Source organism: Seriola dumerili, unplaced genomic scaffold, assembly GCF_002260705.1.
Source record: "Seriola dumerili isolate Sdu_G_001 unplaced genomic scaffold, Sdu_1.0 BDQW01000449.1, whole genome shotgun sequence".
Taxonomy (NCBI): Eukaryota; Metazoa; Chordata; class Actinopteri; order Carangiformes; family Carangidae; genus Seriola; species Seriola dumerili.
Genome location: NW_019174704.1, coordinates 4,603,071 through 4,623,688, shown reverse-complemented (window position 1 = coordinate 4,623,688; position 20,618 = coordinate 4,603,071). Strand labels below are relative to the sequence as shown.

Genomic DNA, 20,618 nt, shown 5'->3' with positions numbered 1-20,618 from the left:
GCGTCAGCATCCAAACTAAAGTTCCTCTATACAGTAAGTGTTATGCTCTCCTATGGTAGTTTACATGAGTTACATCACAAGTGTAAGTGGTAAGTGTAGTGATCCTATCTGTTGTTGGTGCTTATTTAAGAAGTGAACAGGACCTAGCAAATCTCCCCCTTTACCAGGATGATCTATGCAGCATTGCAGAGAGGGTTTACCTCAGAGGCTGTGACCTCCCGATACCCATATTTCCAGTATTATTCCAGTAGTTTCTGGTAATTGCCCAAGTGCCTGTTAAGACTGTAAGAGTGCGGAACTTTATCAGTGCGAACAGGGAACACTTGGGTTAATACAAATACTGCACATGGCACAGTTCAGCTCAGATAATTTGTTGGTACAAATGACTTGCATCATAGTACATTGTAAAAAAAACATACATTAAGGAGCAGAGAGGAGCGATACCATTGATGAAGATGTTAAATAAAGTTGTCTAGAAACACATAGGTCTACTGTACATAAAAGAGGCATAGCATATTTGGATGTTTTTTGTCTCACAATTTTTAAGTATCAAATATACTCAAAGTAAGTATATATATATATATATATATATATACAGTATATAAGGGGTCAACAGTATATATCTATCTATATATATATATATATATATCAAATACTTACTTTAAAAATTATATATATATTATACAGTATATATGTCAGATATTCAATATTAATCTTACCAGTCTCATTAAGAAGAATAAATTAGTACATGTGGAAATTCTGCCATTAACTTCATAGTGTTTGGATATGACTATTCATGCTGAACTTGTTCATGCTTCTTGATTATTGTGGGTCCTCAAATCAGCTTATAAGCACATTACAAACACTGGACTGGTGCGGCACAGTAGACTGTGGTGAACTGTATAATACACTTAACTGAATGCTGCTTCGGAGCAGTATTAGGAAAAATGTGCAGATTAAGTGAACCGTGTGTTATTTTTCCGACATCAATCAATAATGCTAATGTGGCTTAAATCACACTCAACAGAGATGTCTTTGACAAAATAACCATCATAATTAGTCTAAAATATTTTTGATGAAACATCGTACAGTAGACTTTTAATTGTTAATACATATTTCAGGGTGAACATCTTAATACTGGCCATGAATAAAATATTAGAATATTGCTTTTCAGAGTAAAGAAAGAGAAGAAGAGCTTGTAGTTTTCAGTCTAGTATACACCACTGATACAAGTTTAAATGATCATTTTTATTTAAACGCTAAAAATTCAAGGTTCATCCAACAACCAGTGTCAATGAATACTAAAATCCACAGATACCACAAATAAAAACATCAATATCATAAATCGACAAAATGTCTTCAGTAAATAAAAATGTTTTTTTTTCAGAAAGCAGAAAAACATGAATGATACAAAATACAAACACAGTGAAAGTATTACATCAGGACAGAGGGTAAAACCGAAAGGTGAGGCCTGCTGCTCCTCAGTAAAGGGATGGTCAGTGTGTACAACACAGGATAAATCGAGAGTAGGAAAGTATAGTATTTTTTTTGTTTTCTTTGTTTTTTTATTACAAAATGATACCATGGAGGTTAAAGTAAGGGGTCAACCACATGGAACATCAGTAGATAATTTCATCCATTCTGTTTGAAGTATTTTCCCATCAAATGTAATACATCCATGCAATATATACTTATTCCAATTAAAGTCAAATCATCTTTAACTCGACCTGCCTGTAACCTAAAACTTGAACTTGCTCGCAGACATTTGAAACATGGTTCAGCAGTCTTCCCTTTTCAAAGAATAAATACCACAGTAAAAGATAAGACCAAAGAGAGAAAATTGGACTGAATTCCAGGTGCAACAACAAAAGCTGCATTGTCCTTTGACCTCCCGAGCCATCCACAATGGTGCAGACAGTGCAGAGACACCTTCTGATGGTCCAGAGTTCAACATATTTTTCCAACCTCCTCTTGGGAAAGGTTCGGGTTTGAATCGGGTTGTTTAATCTGAGCTCACTGGAGAGGTCTGAGTTTGTAACAAGATGTCGGTTCAGACATACTGCTCTTTGGGAAAAGTGTATGCCGCCACTCCTGGAGGAGGAGAAGACAGGCCCGGTACTGAGGGGTACTTAAAGATGGCCGTGGTGTGTGAAGGGGGAGAGAAGGTGTTTTTTGACGTGGTGGTGCTGCTGCTGCTGGTTGCAGTGGTTGGTTGTGAGGAGTGGTAGGGGTGCTGGGGCAGGAACGAGAGAGGAGGGTTGATGGGAGGGGAGTAGGGCTCTGGGTAGTCCTCCTTGTTACAGGCCAGTCTGTAGCTCACATAGTCCGCTGTGTTTGGAAGCTCTTCATAAAACCGTCCTGAATGCTGTGGAGAAAGGAGAGACATCACATTTAGAAACAATACACATACATGCTGTACATGCAAACAGTACATATAGTATTTACTTTGGAGTTTCTGACCTCGTAGCAGTGCTTCCTCCTCCATTAATCTCTCTGTACCTCCTGCCCGTCTTACTAACATGGGGTTTAGGACCTTCAGCCATGTTGCCCCTCGACTCTGGAACTCTTTTCCACAAGACATCTGTAATATTGATTCTCTTCCTGTTTTCAAATCCCACCTCAAAACACACCTCTTCAAACTTTCTTACTCTCTTTAACTCCAGCACAAGCACTTAATCGTATTCATTTTTTATGGAATTACATTTATTCTAATTTATTCTGTATTTTATGCCTTGTACTAGCTTTTTATTTTTTTACTGTGCGTTGTAAGGTGTCCTTGAGAGCCTTGAAAGGAGCCTATAAATAAAATGTATTATTATTTATTATAATTTAAAAAGGGAGACAATAAGGAAGGAAGGACAAAGAGGAACGGGGCCATTAAGAAAAAGCTGTGCAACACGCAGCTAATTTAATATCTCTTCCTCCATTTTGGACTTTCTGCCTCTCTTCGATCCCTGAAAGGTCAGCCCTGTCAAGGTGGTTTGGAACTGGTAAACACCACAAATTAACATTCATGCAAAGCTCTCCACAAGCAAATCCTCTGATCACAGAGATTCCACTGAAATGAAGGGAATTTTGGTCTAAAATTTCAACAGTTATAAAAGTTGTTAAGACAAAGCCTTACAAACGGTACATAACATAGTACAGATTCTGCTTTAAGAACATTATAACAGTACACAGAGAGTGTTTTATATCTACACAAATCAATAATGGTCTGAAGCAATTGGTCTAATAAGGTTACCTGCAGTCATGCACATAACCTGTTACGATGAAGGTTATGCTAGTGAAGTTATGCTAATATAAGCAAATATAACCATGTTCATGTCTCTAAGTGGTATTACTGACCCTACATACCCATGGTGCACCCACATAGGTGTTTTCATTTATTTAGACTGGTTAGACTTGTTTTCAGAACAAAAACAACAACATGGTGGAAGGACACAAAATGTTAAGATAGATGACAGAAATTTAAAATCACATAAAGGTTATAAAAGCCACTAAAAGTTCCTTACTAAGAGTTTCTTTTTAGAGTTATTCACAAAGCTGCTGAGATGAGTTTTCTGTGAGGAACAAAGAGAATTGCTCAGGTAAGAGAGGGAACGAGGCTGACGTCCTCGCTGTGTCCTCGGTGGTTGGTGTTTGACAGGTCTGACTGGTCTGTGTCAGTGAATGTGGAATCAAATATTCATCTATTTATTTATTATTGCAGTTGGGGATTATTTAACGTGCACTCAATGAACTGAGATCCTTAGTGCTGCAAATTGTATTTCTCAAGCATCCAAGTAGCACTGATGCATTACTGACAATAGAGATGACTACTATTTTCTGTACGGACAGTCCATTGTTGGTTTCTGTAATAGCAGCTTTATATATTATTTTACATCAGCTTTACTATTGTCGGCACAGTCAGCAGTAACATTACAGCATTCATTCTATTGTAAATGATGTTATTATTCTACAATTATTGTTTACTTTATAGAACAGCAAGTAGTGTGAAGAAATACCTGCCACAATTTTATAAAAATCAGAGGAAAATTTACTCAAGCACATTGGCAACCCTTTGAACATGTGATGTGTAAATTACAAACAACACACGCAGTTTACCTGGATCTCATCTCCTGGTCTTTTCCTTATTGGCTGGGACAGTTTTCTGGACGGGGAATCATTTCTGATCAAGGAGGAAAAGAGAATAGAAGATGGATGATGAGGATGGTGACAAACTGTCTTGGAACAAACACGCATGTGAAACAGAGGGCAGGAGGGAGAATGGACCGTTTACGTACGAGGAGTTGTCTTTTCTACTTCTTATTTTGAGCACCAGGACTGTGATAGTAATGCCCATGAGCACTCCAGCAGCCAGTAATAAGGCGATTACACTGATGACATCACCTGTTGCAATCTGCGGTAGTGGCTTTTCTACAGAGAAAACAATCGTACATCAATAAAAATTCAAACAAACACATGCACGGTTTACAGTAACTTTGGAGGTACAGTAAGAGTCATGCAGGAAAAAAAATGTGAAGAAAAGTTCAGTACACAGCAGCTGCAGGATTAGAAGTGGTAATATTATCAGGAATACTTTTTAATTTCCCTTTATCATTATTATCAAATGACCCCGGACCTCAGGTAAACATACCTATAATGCTGACCTCCACAGAGCCTGACCGTGTCCCAATGCTGTTGGTTGCATCACACACATAGGTACCTTGCAGGTCGTATGTGACTGGTCCTTTAAAGGTAAGGACATTGTCTCGGATCTCAGCATTGCTTGGTATGGAGCCATTAATTCTACAGAACGTGCAGAAAATATAATTTAAATAAAAAGTGCACACAAGTTATGAAACTAAAACTCTCTTCAGTCGACATTTTGTCCATGCGAATAACAATAACAACAATATGCCCTTCATATACGATGATATAATTCAATGATAGATGCAAAAATCAAATACAAACTAAGACAATACACGCATTATAAAACAGGAAGAAGAAAGGTGTGTTGTTTCGTGGTTTATGTTCGCTGGCACTTAGAAAAAGAAAAAGACAACTGTGTTAGCGTAAGAATTAAGAAGGGAAGGACAGACTCTCCACAAATTAAGGAAGAGAAACCAGATTTTGTTTTATTTTATAACTGACCCATTTTCAGTAAATCTCAGTTTCTCAATTTAAAGACACATGGCATCACCTCCTTGATTTACTGGCAGGGATGGTTTCTCTCTTACATTAACACAACTCTTCTCCCGGTTGCCAAGCTGTATTCAACGTTTTTTTCTACCTCTCCTTCATCAGTCTGGTGTCTGAGGCTGTTTCTGTTTTACTTGTATACAAGACACTGAGACGTGTACTTCCTGGATTGATGTGTTAAGTTCAAATGCAGATAAGGGTTACTCATACATGTTAAGTGATGAAGGTGATTTGAAGATAAAATTTGTTCACTTGTATTATGGTAAAATGAAAAAGTGTATTTGTTGCAGAATATTGTGAAATGTTGATTTTATTGTTGTACTCTGTATTTTGGGTATTTACGGTCAATAGTTTTCTTCACAACTAAACAACAACACAACACAACTATCAACTAAAGGCCATTACATTTTTCATACCAGTCACATGACGGCTCAGTGTATTGTTTATGAGGAAACTACAAACAGCCTCTGTCTTATCACTCTGATGAAGGCAAGATAGCTGAAAACGTTTTGTGAATTTAATATGGTGTACTGGGGGAAAAGTCATGTGACGTGTGTGTGTGTGTGTGTGTGTGTGTGTGTGTGTGTGTGTGTGTGTGTGCCCTCTTAAAGAAAGAAATAGTAAATCTGAGTGAAAGACAAACAGGCAGAGTTGTACTCACAGTCTCCACTGATACAGAGAGACGGCTGGGTTGGCATCAGCTTGGCAGCTCAGCTGGACGTTCTCTCTGTTCACATACCAGTTTCCATCAAACCCGTCCACTGAAACATCTGGCTCATCTGGTACACACACACAGACACGTACCAGTAACAAAATATAAGCCTGTAAAATTCACTTCTTTATTTTGAACTGTCGAGTTATGTAGCGTATGAGAGAGACTTACACTGAATATCGAGGGTGACACTGTCAGTGAAGACCTCCTCGTTGTAGCTGGTGACACAGGTGAGCGTTTCCCTATGCGTTTCTTTGCTGGGCACCAAAACGTAGTCACTCTGAACAGTGAAAGTCCCGTCTGAGTTTCTGTACTCTCGAGTGGTCACTTCTCCCGGCACCTTTGTCTCCCACCTGCTCACACCAACGAGGAATCAGTGTCGCGACGCACACGTACATAGATACATTTTGTATATGTGTATACACTAAACAGAAGGCAAGGGTTTCATTTACGGTTGTGTAATGGAAGCGCGCACACAAGAAGAAGCAGAAGATATAAATTCATATTGAGAAAAGCATGCAGATGTGAGAGACAGACTAGTTTTACAATGCAACAATGCAAACCATACCAAATGCTGCAGTAAAAGTAAGGGAGGGTGAATTCAAGAGACAAAACATCTGTTACACACCTGATGGTGCCAGGTGGTTTTCCATTGGCAGAGATGCAAGTGGCCACCGGTGTTTTCAGATTGGATGAACGAGCCACTAGTGTCGGTGAGGACAGACTCATCTGAGTTGTTGGGCGAACTGCGGGAATAAAAATAACCAAAGGCTTCGAGTTGATCTGGCATGAGAATCTTTTTACACCATGATAATATAGTTTTACAGCTTATCCAAGGTTAATATGAACAGCGATTGCCTCATCAGTAAATCATGTTTTACAAAATGCATCTGCACACAACAAAGCCATTTTCTAAAAAGGCGAGTAAACACAATGGTAAGTCAAGATTTTACAAAATATGACTATTATTTTTTATCTACAGGTAATCTTCATCCCATCCAATTAAGATTTTAAGTCTAAAATCAAAAGACAAAATAGCAACAGTTAAAATTTCCAAAATTAAATTTTTACATTGGCTACTTTTCTATGTAACATACAAGTACAGAAATGAATGTGAAAAAACTCACAATATCTCTGCATTTGGAAACCAGTATACAGTATTTTCAAGTGTGTGAATGTTCAATATTGAACATGGAAACACTAAATCCAAAACTGGTCAAACTTTTTAAAATAGCACGAAGCTGAATCAATGAGGACTACTTAGTGTGGCATTTGACACCTTAAAGGAATAGAGATTACTTGCTTTACACCAAAAGTTAGATGTCTGTACGGTAAATATGAAGCTAGAGACATAGTGACAATCCATCTGTATTGTATTTGAAACTCAGCTCATCATACGTCTTTCTTACCGTAGACAGTGAGGTTCACTGTGTTCTCCCGGTTTCCTGCGGGGAACGTGGTGTATTCACAGATGTAGGTGGACTCGTCAGAGAGGCGGAGCGAGGAGAAGGTGATGGTGGTGTCTTCAAGGGTCGGAGTTCGTCGCCTCACTGCTGCGTTCTTGAAGGTGACGCGGTCCCTGTAGGGCGGCGCCACGGACACACCCAGGGAGGGGTTGGCGATCGCCACGTTCTGCTTGGTGCCGTTCACCAGTTTCTGCCATGTTACCTTGAGAAGGACAGACAGACGAAATGGAAGGAGTTAATGAAGGGGTAAGGAAGTGTGTAGTACTGCTACAGTGTATGTGAATCAATGTATTGTATATGTATATGTATACTTCAATAATAAATTGAATAATAAATAAACAAGACGAATAATGACTGTGAAACCTATCAGGGCATACGAAGTCAAAATTCTGATGCATGCAGTTACACATTTATACCAAATGATACTTGTGGTTTGTCTCATTAACTACAGGGAAACATTTTACACCAAAGCCAACTGAAGCAAGCTTCAACAAAAACTAAGTTTTTAGATTGACTCCCTACCCCATAGACAACCCAAACTTTACCAGCTTACAAAGAAGATGGCCTGCAAAATGGGAAATTAGGCTAAGAACTATTGCTTTGGAAACGTATTGTAAATAATGTGATTTGTAGTTAATTTGCAAAAAAAGGAAAAAAATACCAATCCTTGAAACAGATTTCAAATGCAAAAATCACAGTACAGGCCGTTCTGTATAAGATTTGCATGTGTTGAATTTGAACATTGTTTCTTGCCGCTGTCACTTTCAGTGCAGACTCTTTCCCTGTCTGAAGTCTTTGCTAAGCACTTTCACTTTCAAGATTTACAAGAAATTAGGTTTCTCCTGCGAAAATCTAGCAGTGTTCACTGGGTTTCTCTTAATTTCTTGACACAATTAAGTAAACTGAGTTCATCGCAGGATGCTGAAGAAATCAAGTTTTGCAGAAAGCTGAAAATGATTGATTATGGAATTGCAGATAAACACACAGACAGAGTTTATGCTGATTTATCTAGAATTTGGAAGGCGTGTTCTGCGTGTGAATGGTGTTATTTGTTTTTGTGAGTTTTATGTTTTTTTTTTATGTATTTACAATTGGGTGTAATCCACGTTCAGGTGGGCGACTGGATACCTGGGAGATTTTGACGGGCGGGGAGCTGTTAATGAACCGACAGCGGAGATCCACCTTTGAGCCAACATACCCCGACTTCCCGTCATCCATTTCCACAGTCTGGCCATTTATTCCTGAAAGAGAAACATAAAGACATGAAAACACTTTCACCTGCACAGGGAACACACACACACATGCACACACACACACACACACACACACACACACACACACACACACACACACACACACACACACACACGAATATACAAACACACACACATGTTGGCAGCATCAGACTGGCATGCTCTAAGCTGTTCACAGTCAGCACAGCATGTTGAGCTTCTAAAGGGAGCTGAGCTGTCAAAGGTGATACACTTTAGCAGGGTGAGAGGTGAGCTGAGGTCAAAGGTGGTGGATTAGAGTGAGGGTATAAATAAGCACGATTTGTTTGGTTACTGTTCCCACTGACTTACTGATCCCCTTTAACAAATCCACAGCAGAGCCACGCCCACTTCCTGAGTGTACCTGAGTCACGTGTGTTTATTTGTGTTTGTCAGATAAACTTCCAGTAACATCATATTCAATCTGGAAGGTTCATAAAGAATAAAATGATTATTAATTCATGGTGCAGGATAGAGGACAGAAAAAAACAGCTGAGGACAATGGCTGCTCCCATTCTCACACACACGTGTTATTATTATACAGTACAGACACACACACTCTCACACACACACACAGAGAGAGAGAGAGAGAGAGAGAGAGAGAGAGAGAGAGAGGAACCTTTCATTCTCAATATCCCTAATTGTGTCATCTCAGTCACTAACAATCAGCCATCCTTGATTAAAATATCCAGTCTTACATTCATATTTTTTATCTTTACAAACTTTTTTTATGAAGAAATTATTTTATTTTTTATAGTTAATCCATTTAAAGTCCCTTCTCCCTTTTAGTATGGCAGCAGCCAAATAAAAGATAGATGCCGATGGGAGAGAAATACATCTTGTAACTTTACCTGAACGTTCTTTAAGATATGAAGTATTCTCACCATATGTATTTGAAATGTATTGAGATTTGTTTACTTTGTATTTTATCATTCATTTGGGGAAAAATATCACATTTTAATTATATTTTTCATCAAACCTTCTGGTAAATGCTGAGTCATTATGCCAAAATAAAAGCTTTGCAGCATAAAATCAATGTTACACATACACAAATATCATTGTGTTAGCTGTTTTGTCCTCCCAAGACATTCTGTATTTGGCTTCCTCCTTAGATAAAGCAATAAAAATTACCCTAAAGAGCAGTCTGGTGGTCCCATTAGTTTTGGAAGATTATTTTTGGATATAAATATAAACAGCAAAGGTAGTTATTAGGCATCTTATCAGAGTCTCACAACAGAAAATAAAAGACACGGTTGCAGCAAACAAGCTGTGACTTTCTTTCGAAAACATTTCCCAATAAATGTCATTATGGGAACAGCCATCCCTGATACTACTGTAAAGGATACCTCTGGGTTTGTCACAAAATTAGATTTGTTAGGCCTCAGTTACCTCAGCAAACTTTACTTCAGCTGGTCATTTTTAACTTTCTCAAACATTTAATGCCATAAGCCAGGCAACTGGAAATTTTATTAGATGTTATGTAGCTGTATTAGACTGTATGGATGTAACTCATACCCAGGGGTGATTTCCATGTTTGAAATATGAGGTGCCATATTCATCATGACGTCCAATATTTCCATGTTATTAATGGAGGAATATTGATCAGTCCATGAGTGTCCTAGTATGGTCTCTATCACAGAGACAGTCAGTCAAAAAAACACCTCAGGCTGACAGGGCAGACATCACATCTGTTCACCCCTCAAGGTTGTTAACCATGACATAATGCTTTTACCTATAAACAGTAGGTTGGCATCCTAATATTTCTATCAGAGCCGTGTAGGAGCTTCCTGCAGAAATGTTTAAACGTGTTATTTCCTGCAGAAAAATATACAACACACAGTAACTGAACAATAGCCTCTTGCTGTGCCGTTTGGAAAGGCTGAACAAAACGGAGAGGATATATGATTAATACTGCAACATGTTCTCTGGTGATACATTATGAATACACAGGAACAGTTGAAGTAGTATATGTACATGTAGACTTTTCCTCATGCAGTGTAATGTGCAGTGTAACAGTCTGGAGACTGCACTCCCAGGATGCACGCCCCAAAACGATGTGTGTTTACATTTAAGTGACACAGGAGACTGTTGGTCGGTTCCCTTTCATACTGACAGTCAGCTTTGGTTTCTCTTAACCATGACCACGATGGTTTCTGAAACTTAAGCAGGTAATTATTTATGTCCTTTCCCTAACTCTAACCAATCAAACTGTAGAGGTGAACTCAATTTGCACGAACAGGAAAAATAAATGGCTTACATGTTTCGTTACGTATTTCATCATTTCATTTGGTGACTTGTTGTAAAAAGCCCTGACAACACCATCAACTGCTATGTCACTATCCATGAAAACTGTCTGTACATCCTACAGTTGCTCTACTGATAGGCTAAGTCAAAGCTCAATGTGTGTTGTGCCCCAAGGGGTCAATTCTTGGTCCTATCCTGTTCTCTGTACACCTGCTACCCCTGTATATATTTTATCATTGCTGTGCTGGCAACACACAACTATGGTATATCTCTCATTTAATCACAATCATCCTATTACACTAAACACAAGAGAAGAAATACGACGACTCAATGCTTTGCCATTTGCCAATGCCAATGCCATTCAAAATCCTGCCATAACGTTAAATCATTGATTAAGCCCTGTTACTTTTCACCAAGACATAGAGGATGCATAGCATTGATTCTTTCATCTGGCTATCTTTTACTCATAAGAGAACAATATCTTCAAATATTCTATAAAAAAACAGAAAAACAGAATGATTAGGCAAAATGTATTAAATTGCATTTGTTTTCATAAACCTCTTCCTACAGTAAATGTCTGTAGTTTCAAGCACTTATATATGTTACACAGAGAAAGAGTTTGTGCAGATTCCGATCTGCAGACCATGACCTGCCGGAGAGTGCAGAGGGGTTCTTGGGATCTAATGTTAGAAATGGCATCGTATTTCTGAATGACATAAGAAAATCCTTCAACAATGAGCCAAATAAAGGTCAGCCACATAATAGGCCTGTGCATGAACAGAGAGCTAATCAGCTCTGAAATACAGTGAAGAATTAAGGTCTTTGCAAATTCTCAAATGCCCCTAAAAACCGAGCAAGCAGACGGATTCATATAATTCAGTGTCCCATAAACCGGGAGAGCTCTAGACCTAAATCAAAAACAGTAACTTCCTCACAGGACTGTAGATGAGGCGTATAAATTACACTGATATTTTTCACTGTTTTACCTGAAATGGTCTTAAAGTTTAGTTCTGACTGCAGTAGATATAGAAAACCATAGACAAATCTGTTGAGCTTGAATGTCTCTCTGTGCTTTTAAAACTGCACTAAGTTTGCTTTGCTGCCGCCTAACAACTGCACAAAATAAGAATATGTTGATGATTTCATTTGTTTCTTTGAGCTATAAAATAAGCATCAAAATCTTAAAATTTCAAAATTGACTGATGGCAGACTGACTTGAGCTTTGATTTATGTGACACACATTGCACAGACTTAAAGAGAAAAGGCAGGGCATGTTAGTGCTTACCTAGTTTCCTTTCAGCATTAAGATCAAAACTTGAAAACAAAGCCTCAATTAGAAAATAGAATTAGAAGAGTGTTCATTCCCTTTTTTTGTTTGGTCTTGTTTTTTTCATATCAATAACCATATTAAAAAAGCATCTGATATGCAAAACTGCATTTGGCATATTTAAGCTGTTCTATGCATGCAAGCATCTGCACTGCCGACATCAATCATAAAAAATGCAACCAACGTCATCACATAATGACAAGTACGGCTTGGGCCATATGTGTTTTGTTATATTAATATGTTTAATAGTTTTGTATTATAGTAGGAGTTCACTGTGCCATACATGCCCACTTGTATAACCTATTGTGTGTGTTTGTGTGGTTCATTGAGAGGGAAGAAGGCCAGCAGTGGGAGTAGATTACACGATTTAGGATATTAAAATGCATCTGCATCACAGAGTTTATGTCCTCTTTGCTGCAGTACATATGGACGGTTACAAAATATTTGTGCTGAATTATTGTGGATTCAGTCCTTACCAAATTGTTTGTGTGTTTTTAAGCCTCCATTACCTATATGAAGAAGACCTTTAATAGTTTAATGGTTAATGTAATTCATGTTAAACTGACGGAATATTTGCTGTTTTGTGGATGTTTCTGTGATAATTTTAGGCTCAGTTTTCATCAGGGTCCACCTTTTATCAAAGAAATCTGGAATATCCTTCCAAAACATCCAAAATATCTCATATTCAAATGCTTTATTAAATGCCTGTGTAGATTCATCTCAATCATCCAAACAGTAAAATGTCAAATTACATGTAAAACACTGAACTTCTTGACAAAAATTTGACGCATGTTCAGTATGCACTGCATATCTGTAAGAGGGTAATTGTATGATGAATTGTATGAGACATGTTTTTAAGGAATAGGATCACACTTTGAGAAATATGTCATGTCTGTATGATGAATATGAAGATACAGCCATTAGTTTAGTTAAGACTGGAGACAGGCAAAAAGCTGGTCTGACTCTGTCTAACATTAACTAAATATGGCTACCAATACCTTAAGCTCAAAAATGAACAAGATATATCTAAAAGTGTTAAAACAAGCAGTGTTTCTATGAGGGGATTATGCGTTGGACTATTTTTTGGAGCAGTGACTTCCTTGCGTGTCCACTGGTTTTATGGAAGTCACTGCTCCTGGTCAAGACGTAGTCTGCCACATATCCCCCATAAATCGTTTTTACACTTCAGTATTATACACTTCAGATTAATGAAACAAGTGCAGTTGACTATTCTGGAGAAAGATAGTTGATTGTCAAGTTGTCAAATACAGTTTTTGTGGGTTAACCACTGGGCCCAAAGTGTTGGTATGTGACAGTTTCAGCAAATATGACAAAAAGTTATTTTCATAAAAGTTACCTTTAAATATTGAATTTATAGGTGCTGGTAGGCAGATTTAGTTACCTTTGGACAGAGCCAGGCTACCTAGTACCCCATGTTTCTAGTCTTTATGCGAAGAGAAGCTAAGCTAACAAGCTGTTAGAGGTAGTTTCATAATAGCCATACAGATATGAGAGTGGTATTAATCTTCTCATCTAACTCTTGGCAAGAGAGCGAATAGGGGTATTTCCCAAGGTGTCAAACTGTTTCTTTACAAAGTCAGTGCTGCATTAATGGCCCCTCTGCAACCCTCCATCCGCATACACTAGGTGTTTATTTGACACACGCTCAGTAAACACAGACAGGCCTCATTGACAAGTCAGTTTGTAATTTCAGCCCTGCCTTATATCAGGGAGATGAAATACCTCTCACTTTAGTCTAAACACTACCCTTTAAAGGCACACACACATCCCACTGAGAGTCCCCCCCTGCTGAGCTCTGTAGCTGAGCTGATTAGGGGCTTTAGGTGAGGGCAGAGCAGAAAGGGAGCCTCTCTGACACACGCACACATGCACGCATACATGCACGCACACATGCACATGTGCGCACACACACACACACCCACACACACACATATCTCTCCCACCTTCCTCTTTTCTGCCGGGTCCATTCACATTCTTCTTTTGTTTAGACTATAGGAAATTATGTCAACAGTCCTCCTGACAATTACCCATAAAGAGCAGCACACGGGCAAGAGACGACCATGGGAACTTGACAAAACAATGGAAACATTGTTTCACACTTGAATGTGCAGCATGTAAGAACAGCAAGAGCATCACAGCAAGATGCTGGGCTTTTTGTTTACATCCTGAATGGACATCCTGCAATCTTTCTTCACCAAACTTAATAATTATGTGACAACCTATTTTTAAGCTTTTCTTGTATGTATGAGAGTGGCAGGTGTTGCTGCAGGGTATTATGAAAAGACTGGAAAAAATATCTTATTGCTTCATTATTTCAGCACAGTCTCTGATTGCTGTTGGTAAAGCATTTACACTTTTCTGCATACACCAATAAAATGTATATGCTAAGATCTAATTTTTTAACTATAGGTCTCACTGAGATTAACTTCTCTTGCTAAGATAGGCAGCAATAACAATGAGTTACAGACAAACAATATAAGACAGACATCACAAATCTGCCACAAAATCAGAAACAGAAATGCTAAATCATGAATATAATTTCTAGTAAAGTATAAACTATTTCATCCTAGAATCAGCATCAAAGGTAACTTAAAGGTGCTACATCTAAGTATTTTAGTTTAAAACATTTAAAAAATTAACTAAAATTATCAACAGAATGTAATGTAATAAGAAATCGACTGTATGTCTTGTGTTTCAGACATATCTACTCAAGTTAGCACGCTAACCAGCTAGCCCTGTCCTCTCCCGTCTCGTAATACCACTTTGTACTTTATGAGGCCTTAGTGAGTCACTTTAGCGTCCAGTTTGCCCTCAGTCCATACAAAACCACAAATGTCAGCCTGATGGAAAGACACCAAACACAGTAGGGTTCATCCTCAGGGGGTCACGAATGCCTGTGCAAAATTTCAAAGCATTTCAAAAGTACGCATCTGTACTGAGATGAACATTGCCATCAATAGAGCCATGCTGCTAGCATGGCCAAATAGATAAGACCAATCTAAAACATTAGCTTGATGAGACTAACACATTCATTAACACTAAAAAACATAAGTAGCCATACATCTGTAGATATTTTTGGTAGAATTAAGTTGTTTTTTAAAATGTACTGTTATCAAATTCAAACTGGGTCACTTTGATCTGAAAATGTTTTTCCCTTAAGATAGATTTTTTTTTAAAGGAAGTTGTTATCTGTTCTGTCACACTGGCACAAAGAATTTCAGGTATTTACAAGCATTTGTCTAAGATTAAGAATATGAGGGTGACATCATTGTCTGCAGTGGTGCAGACGGTCACATTAAACTGAACAAACCACTTCAGCTTCCCTCACTTGGCTACCAGAAGCCGGGAGATACTGAAAAACTGACCTCATGCTACATACGAGAAAATGAAAATCACAGAGAGAGAAAGAGGAGAGGGCAGATTAACTGTTTAATCTTTAGGCCATGAAATCTGTGATTGATCTGGGATTACACACTGTGTTTGTGTCTTTGGCCTTGTGACTTACAATACAGGGAAACCTTAGGCAGAATGAAGACCAACTGACACACACACACACACGCGCACACACAAACACACACACACACACACACACACACACACACACACACACACACACACACACACACATACGCTCAAACTAAAAACGTGTTTGTGATATGACTACTACCGTTACCTGTGACTAGACTGTCATTTTACATAGCAACTCTCAACAGATTGCATAGCCTGACAGCAAAAAACAACAACTTTACTGAGAATGTAAACTGACTTTTCGACCTCCACTTTACCAAATTATGTAAACTCCTGTCCATTTTTGCCTGATTGAAATGGAGAAAACACTTCTTCTCCTCTCGCCCACCCACCCCCTAAATCGATTATAATCTCTCATTGTTTTTTGACTGGTATCTGTGCACACACACATGCATGTACATGTGTGCGTGTTTGTGTGGGTGTGTAATCTCTGTGGCACTGCAGGAACGCGGAGTGTGCGCTTGGCCAGTGTTCAGCGGGCAGCTCACAGGATTACGATGACTGTTGCTGCTGCATCTGTGTTTTGGGACATGACAGGCGAATATAAACAGAAGAGGGAGAGGAGATGTTGAGAAATCATGTCTGTATTGACTGAGAGACAATGAAGGGGGGAAAAAATGGGGCTTCCAGTGGGCCGACTCTCTCTAGAGAGAGAGAGGTGCACAAAAGAGAAAGTCAAAAAAGGCAGAGGACAGAAGGGCTGTGTGTTTGTGCTGGATTATTTCTGTGGGGTAGCGTCTGTGTGTTCCAGCTGTGGACAGTGGATTATGCTAAAATTCATGAGGATGTCTGTCTGTCTGTCAGCCTTAGTCAGCCTTTTCTGTGTCTTTCTGCAGAGGAGGATTGCAAACTTTTATGCGAAGGGGAAAAACATATCAGTGCCTATCTGTGACAGCACTCGCATCAACTTGGTGGCACCCTACAGGAGATGACAGACCTGCGGAGGTGCTCTGAGTCTGCACCAGTCAGGAGAAGACAGACACACTGCAGCAACAGTCAGCAGGGTTGGACTTGGCAGCAATCATGTTGTTACACCCTTCCTGCTCCCTGTGCAGCTTTAATCCACTGCTCTGTCCTTCAACATGACAATCCTACACACATGGCGTGGCCTCACACTTGCTAATAACACGTACACACATGTATGCACACAAGAAAATTACTGCTCAACTTGCATAGGGGGGTTTATCACTGACTGAATGAAAAAACCAATCACAGCAGATGTCACAGCAGCTCAACACATGCGTATGCTGCCACAATCGCTTTTGTCATTGCGTATTATGTATACCACCACTGCCCCCCCTTTTATTACACATCCCCAACTCTGATGCCAGCTTTATATGTTTGGCCCCAGCTTAGTGTGATTACACAGCTGCACCTGTTACAGTGAGGCAAGAGTTAGTCTATTCATTCAGACACACACACACACACACACACACACACACACACTGTAAGATCTGGGGATGCCATCTGCAGGAGTGGCCACATCTCTCCGTGTGATTACAGCAGTGCACCTGCTGGCAACAGGCAAGTTTAGTTGGACACAGTGAAGTCTGGACTGACTGAAAAATAACAACAGTGTTGAAATGGTCTGGTTTGACTTCTGCACTGATCAGGAGTAAAGGCATTTAGTTTCAGAGGTTGAATCATTTACATATGAGGATGAAAGGAGTTTGATGCTCCCACTGAATGAAGCAAAACTGGCACTAGGGCACTGAACATCAGACACTGGAAAAACTGAACAAACATTAGTGAAAAGAGCCAGAAAATCGATGAACCTATAGCCCGAAGTACATTGAGAATTGACCTAATTTTAAAAATTATGAAAAACTTATCAGTTGGAACAATTCCCCTCAGTAATAGTTAATAAATAATTTTTTGCTGCTTAAAACATCAGTTATAAGCCAGAGTTCTTTAGTTGCCTGGTTGTCAAAACGTTAACATTTATACCTGACATGATAATCATGGAAGAGGACTTTTCACACCCTGGTGACCCAAATCTTGTTTTCAAATGTTACTGGTTTACAAAAGATTAGTCAATTATTTATATGTCATTAATCAGCAATCAGATACATATTATATATCACTCATAAAGGGTAACTTATCAGAAAGTGGTGACCTGTCTTTTTTTTTTCTTTTTGCCTGTTTTTTTTCATTGATACTTTGATGAAGAAAATGATGAGGAAGGTAATGGTGAGGGTGATGATGAAGGTGATATAAGTAAACTGACTCATTAGTGTTTAAATTAACACTCAAATGTTATATAACAGTAATGTAAAATAGATAAAAGACACTATGATGTTAATATTCAATCATTTATCAAAACAATAGGCTGAAACTATAAAGAACATGTTTAAACTGCCATGCTTAACAACACAGGATACCCATGGATGTGAGCAAGAAGAAGTTGGTAAATAAAAAGGTGATTAGGCCTTTTTCACTATTGTACTGTGATTTCTACTTTTACTTCACTTACAGACTGAGTTTATGTGGGTTTAACCTTTACTGTTCACTGAATGTAGGCTACAACATTTTCATAACATGAAAAACACTGAAATTTTCCCTTGCACATTATTACTTCCATCCTCTATGACTGTATCTCCTCACTGAGAGGATACAGGGAAATCAATGTCTTTTAACCTGGACTGATAACACCGGTGTCATTTCATTATTACTTAACAGGTGCTAAGAAGAGCAGAGCAGCCTACCTGGAACAACACAAGTTGTTATCAGGAATATCCAAAATCCAGTGTTTTCCATGCCCATACCACCGTGGCCAGCGTCTCGCTGTGGTTAAATTCCCAGTGTGCACTTGTTTTCTGCCTCCTGCCCCCCCCAGATTGAACACAGCAGCGGGTTCAGCCTCAGGACCGTATGTTCAAGGTCCCGTCAGGTCTCCATGTCCTCTGCGGCAAACCGAGCTCCCCGCACTCACTCCTGCTTCACTAACTGTCAGCCTGGAAAGCTTTCTCAAACTTGTCCCCGCACCTTGTGTCACTTTTTCTTTCTCCCACTCTTAATTCCGACTTCCCTCCGACCGGTAACGGAGCTGCAGCAGTCTCTGTCCGGCTGAGGCTTGGCGGGGATAAAGCAGCTTAACGCGTGGGCAGATTATTTCCGAGATAGCCTACCCCCAGTCCCGACCGACAACTATCTGTCAGTGTGTGAGGGCTGAGCTGAGCAAACCGCCCGCCGGCTGCTGTGCACATTTAGAGAAAAGGCGCAGTCAGGCTATTTTAAATGAGCAGACTCAATAGACTCAATTAGTGGCCCAGACAGAGGCGTAGCTACAGGAATTAGCTCCCAGTGACTACAGGCCCCCTCTGCTGTGCTGTTGTCCTGATTTCACCATCCACTAATGAAGAGAGATGAAGAGATTTGAACACTGACCTGATCTATAGCTAGTGCTGGTGACTTATAACTTGATATATAAATGAATACAGAGCCTGTGGTGTCATGGAGAAAAAAAATGTGCTCGAATAACTTGTGATCTCTAATTGCTTAATTTGTGCTCTGGATTTAATATCTTTTGCTATTGTCTAGTTTGTTTCCTCCCCTCTTGGAGCAGGAGTGTGAAGAAGACGTACCCTGAATCTGTTTATTCGTGAGCTAGGTGACATCTGCAGTAACGTCACATATTGTACAGAGATGCAGTCTGTGAGTTTATCCTGTAAAATATGTTTAATTAATCTCCAAGATAACACAACATTGTGTTTAACAGCCAAAACCTGAAGTACACCTCTGTCCGAGATCAAAATAAAAGAATGACAATGTTAAGGATATATTCAAGATGAGCCTAATGGTACAATTGTGTGTAAAAGTGAATACATTTAAATTTTAATTATGTGCATGATTTATTCTTTTTTTTCTCCATGACACATCCTGATAGATGAATAAATTAATGGAAAAAAAACATAAATAGAAACGATAATCTGATGCCTGTAAACATATGTGGACTATATGGCCATTGTATAGCACAAAGATATGATAAAATATGAAGCCCTGTATCATACGAATTACATCCACATACATCTATTTTACTAAAGGATTATTGAAAGGACATATAATTGTAAAAGTGGTCTGGTCTTGCTTGTATGGCCAGGATGATTTGCGTAGGAGGGAAGCTCAAGGGAGGAATCCAGTGTTGGCAAGTGAGAAATGACTTAAACTGAAACTGAAAAAGTGCAGGAAACACACACACACTAGGAATAGGAAGAAAGAGTCTTAGACTGTGTCTGAAGATGAAGATGAAAGCTAAAGAAATGATGTAGGAGGCAGCATGACACATCTGTTTGACAGAGAAATGTATTCATGGTGGCATTAATTCAAAGGATTCAAAGGTTTATCTGTCACAATCAATATGTGTAGATAGAGAGAGTGTGTGTGTGTGTGTGTGTGTGTGTGTGTGTGTGTGTGTGTGTGTGTGTGTGTGTGTGTGTCTGTGTGTGTGTGTGTGTGTGTGTGTGTGTGTGTGTGTGTGTGTGTGTGTGTGTGTGTGTGTGTGTGTGTGTGTGTGTGTGTGTGTGACTCATTTCTATGTGGAGTTTTCATATAGGTCAGATTGACTGGAGTTACCTGTGTTATCCTCTTTTATTAAACAAGTGACCTGTCCAAATTCTTACCATCTGCACAGTGCATGCTGGAAACAGCGCAGTCCTCTGTGACCATGACATGGGTAAAAGGAGTAAATAAGTATTCATAAGTTTACCTGCAAAATGTTCCAATGAGCCAACATTTTACTATGTCAAATTTTCTTTTTATACTTGATATTTTTTTCATCCATGTTGTTGTAGCATTTAGCTCAAAAAAAAGAAAGAAGAAAAAGTGGACTTTAGATGATGCAGATGGCTTCCATGTTATGAATCTCAACT

General features: G+C 39.0%; 1 protein-coding gene across 1 annotated transcript; it reads right to left on the bottom strand.

The window, feature by feature from the left end:
• Positions 1 to 1,361: 1,361 nt before the first annotated feature.
• Positions 1,362 to 18,663, bottom strand: LOC111234579 (nectin-1-like). Its single transcript, XM_022762733.1, has 10 exons — positions 18,456 to 18,663; positions 8,488 to 8,600; positions 7,303 to 7,561; positions 6,522 to 6,639; positions 6,065 to 6,246; positions 5,843 to 5,960; positions 4,637 to 4,788; positions 4,284 to 4,416; positions 4,105 to 4,168; positions 1,362 to 2,365 (listed from the first exon to the last, which is right to left on the bottom strand). The coding sequence occupies exons 1-10, from the start codon at positions 18,511 to 18,513 to the stop codon at positions 2,051 to 2,053; spliced, it is 1,512 nt and encodes a 503-aa protein (XP_022618454.1). The 5' UTR covers positions 18,514 to 18,663; the 3' UTR covers positions 1,362 to 2,050.
• Positions 18,664 to 20,618: the final 1,955 nt, after the last annotated feature.

Coding starts and splice junctions, on each gene's coding strand:
- LOC111234579 (XM_022762733.1), bottom strand. CDS start 18,513: ATGGGCATGGAAAACACTGGATTTTGGATATTCCTGATAACAACTTGT. Junction 6,640..7,302: donor AGTGAACCTCACTGTCTACG/GTAAGAAAGACG, acceptor TTATTCCCGCAG/TTCGCCCAACAACTCAGATG. Junction 2,366..4,104: donor GACCAGGAGATGAGATCCAG/GTAAACTGCGTG, acceptor CTTTCTCCACAG/CATTCAGGACGGTTTTATGA.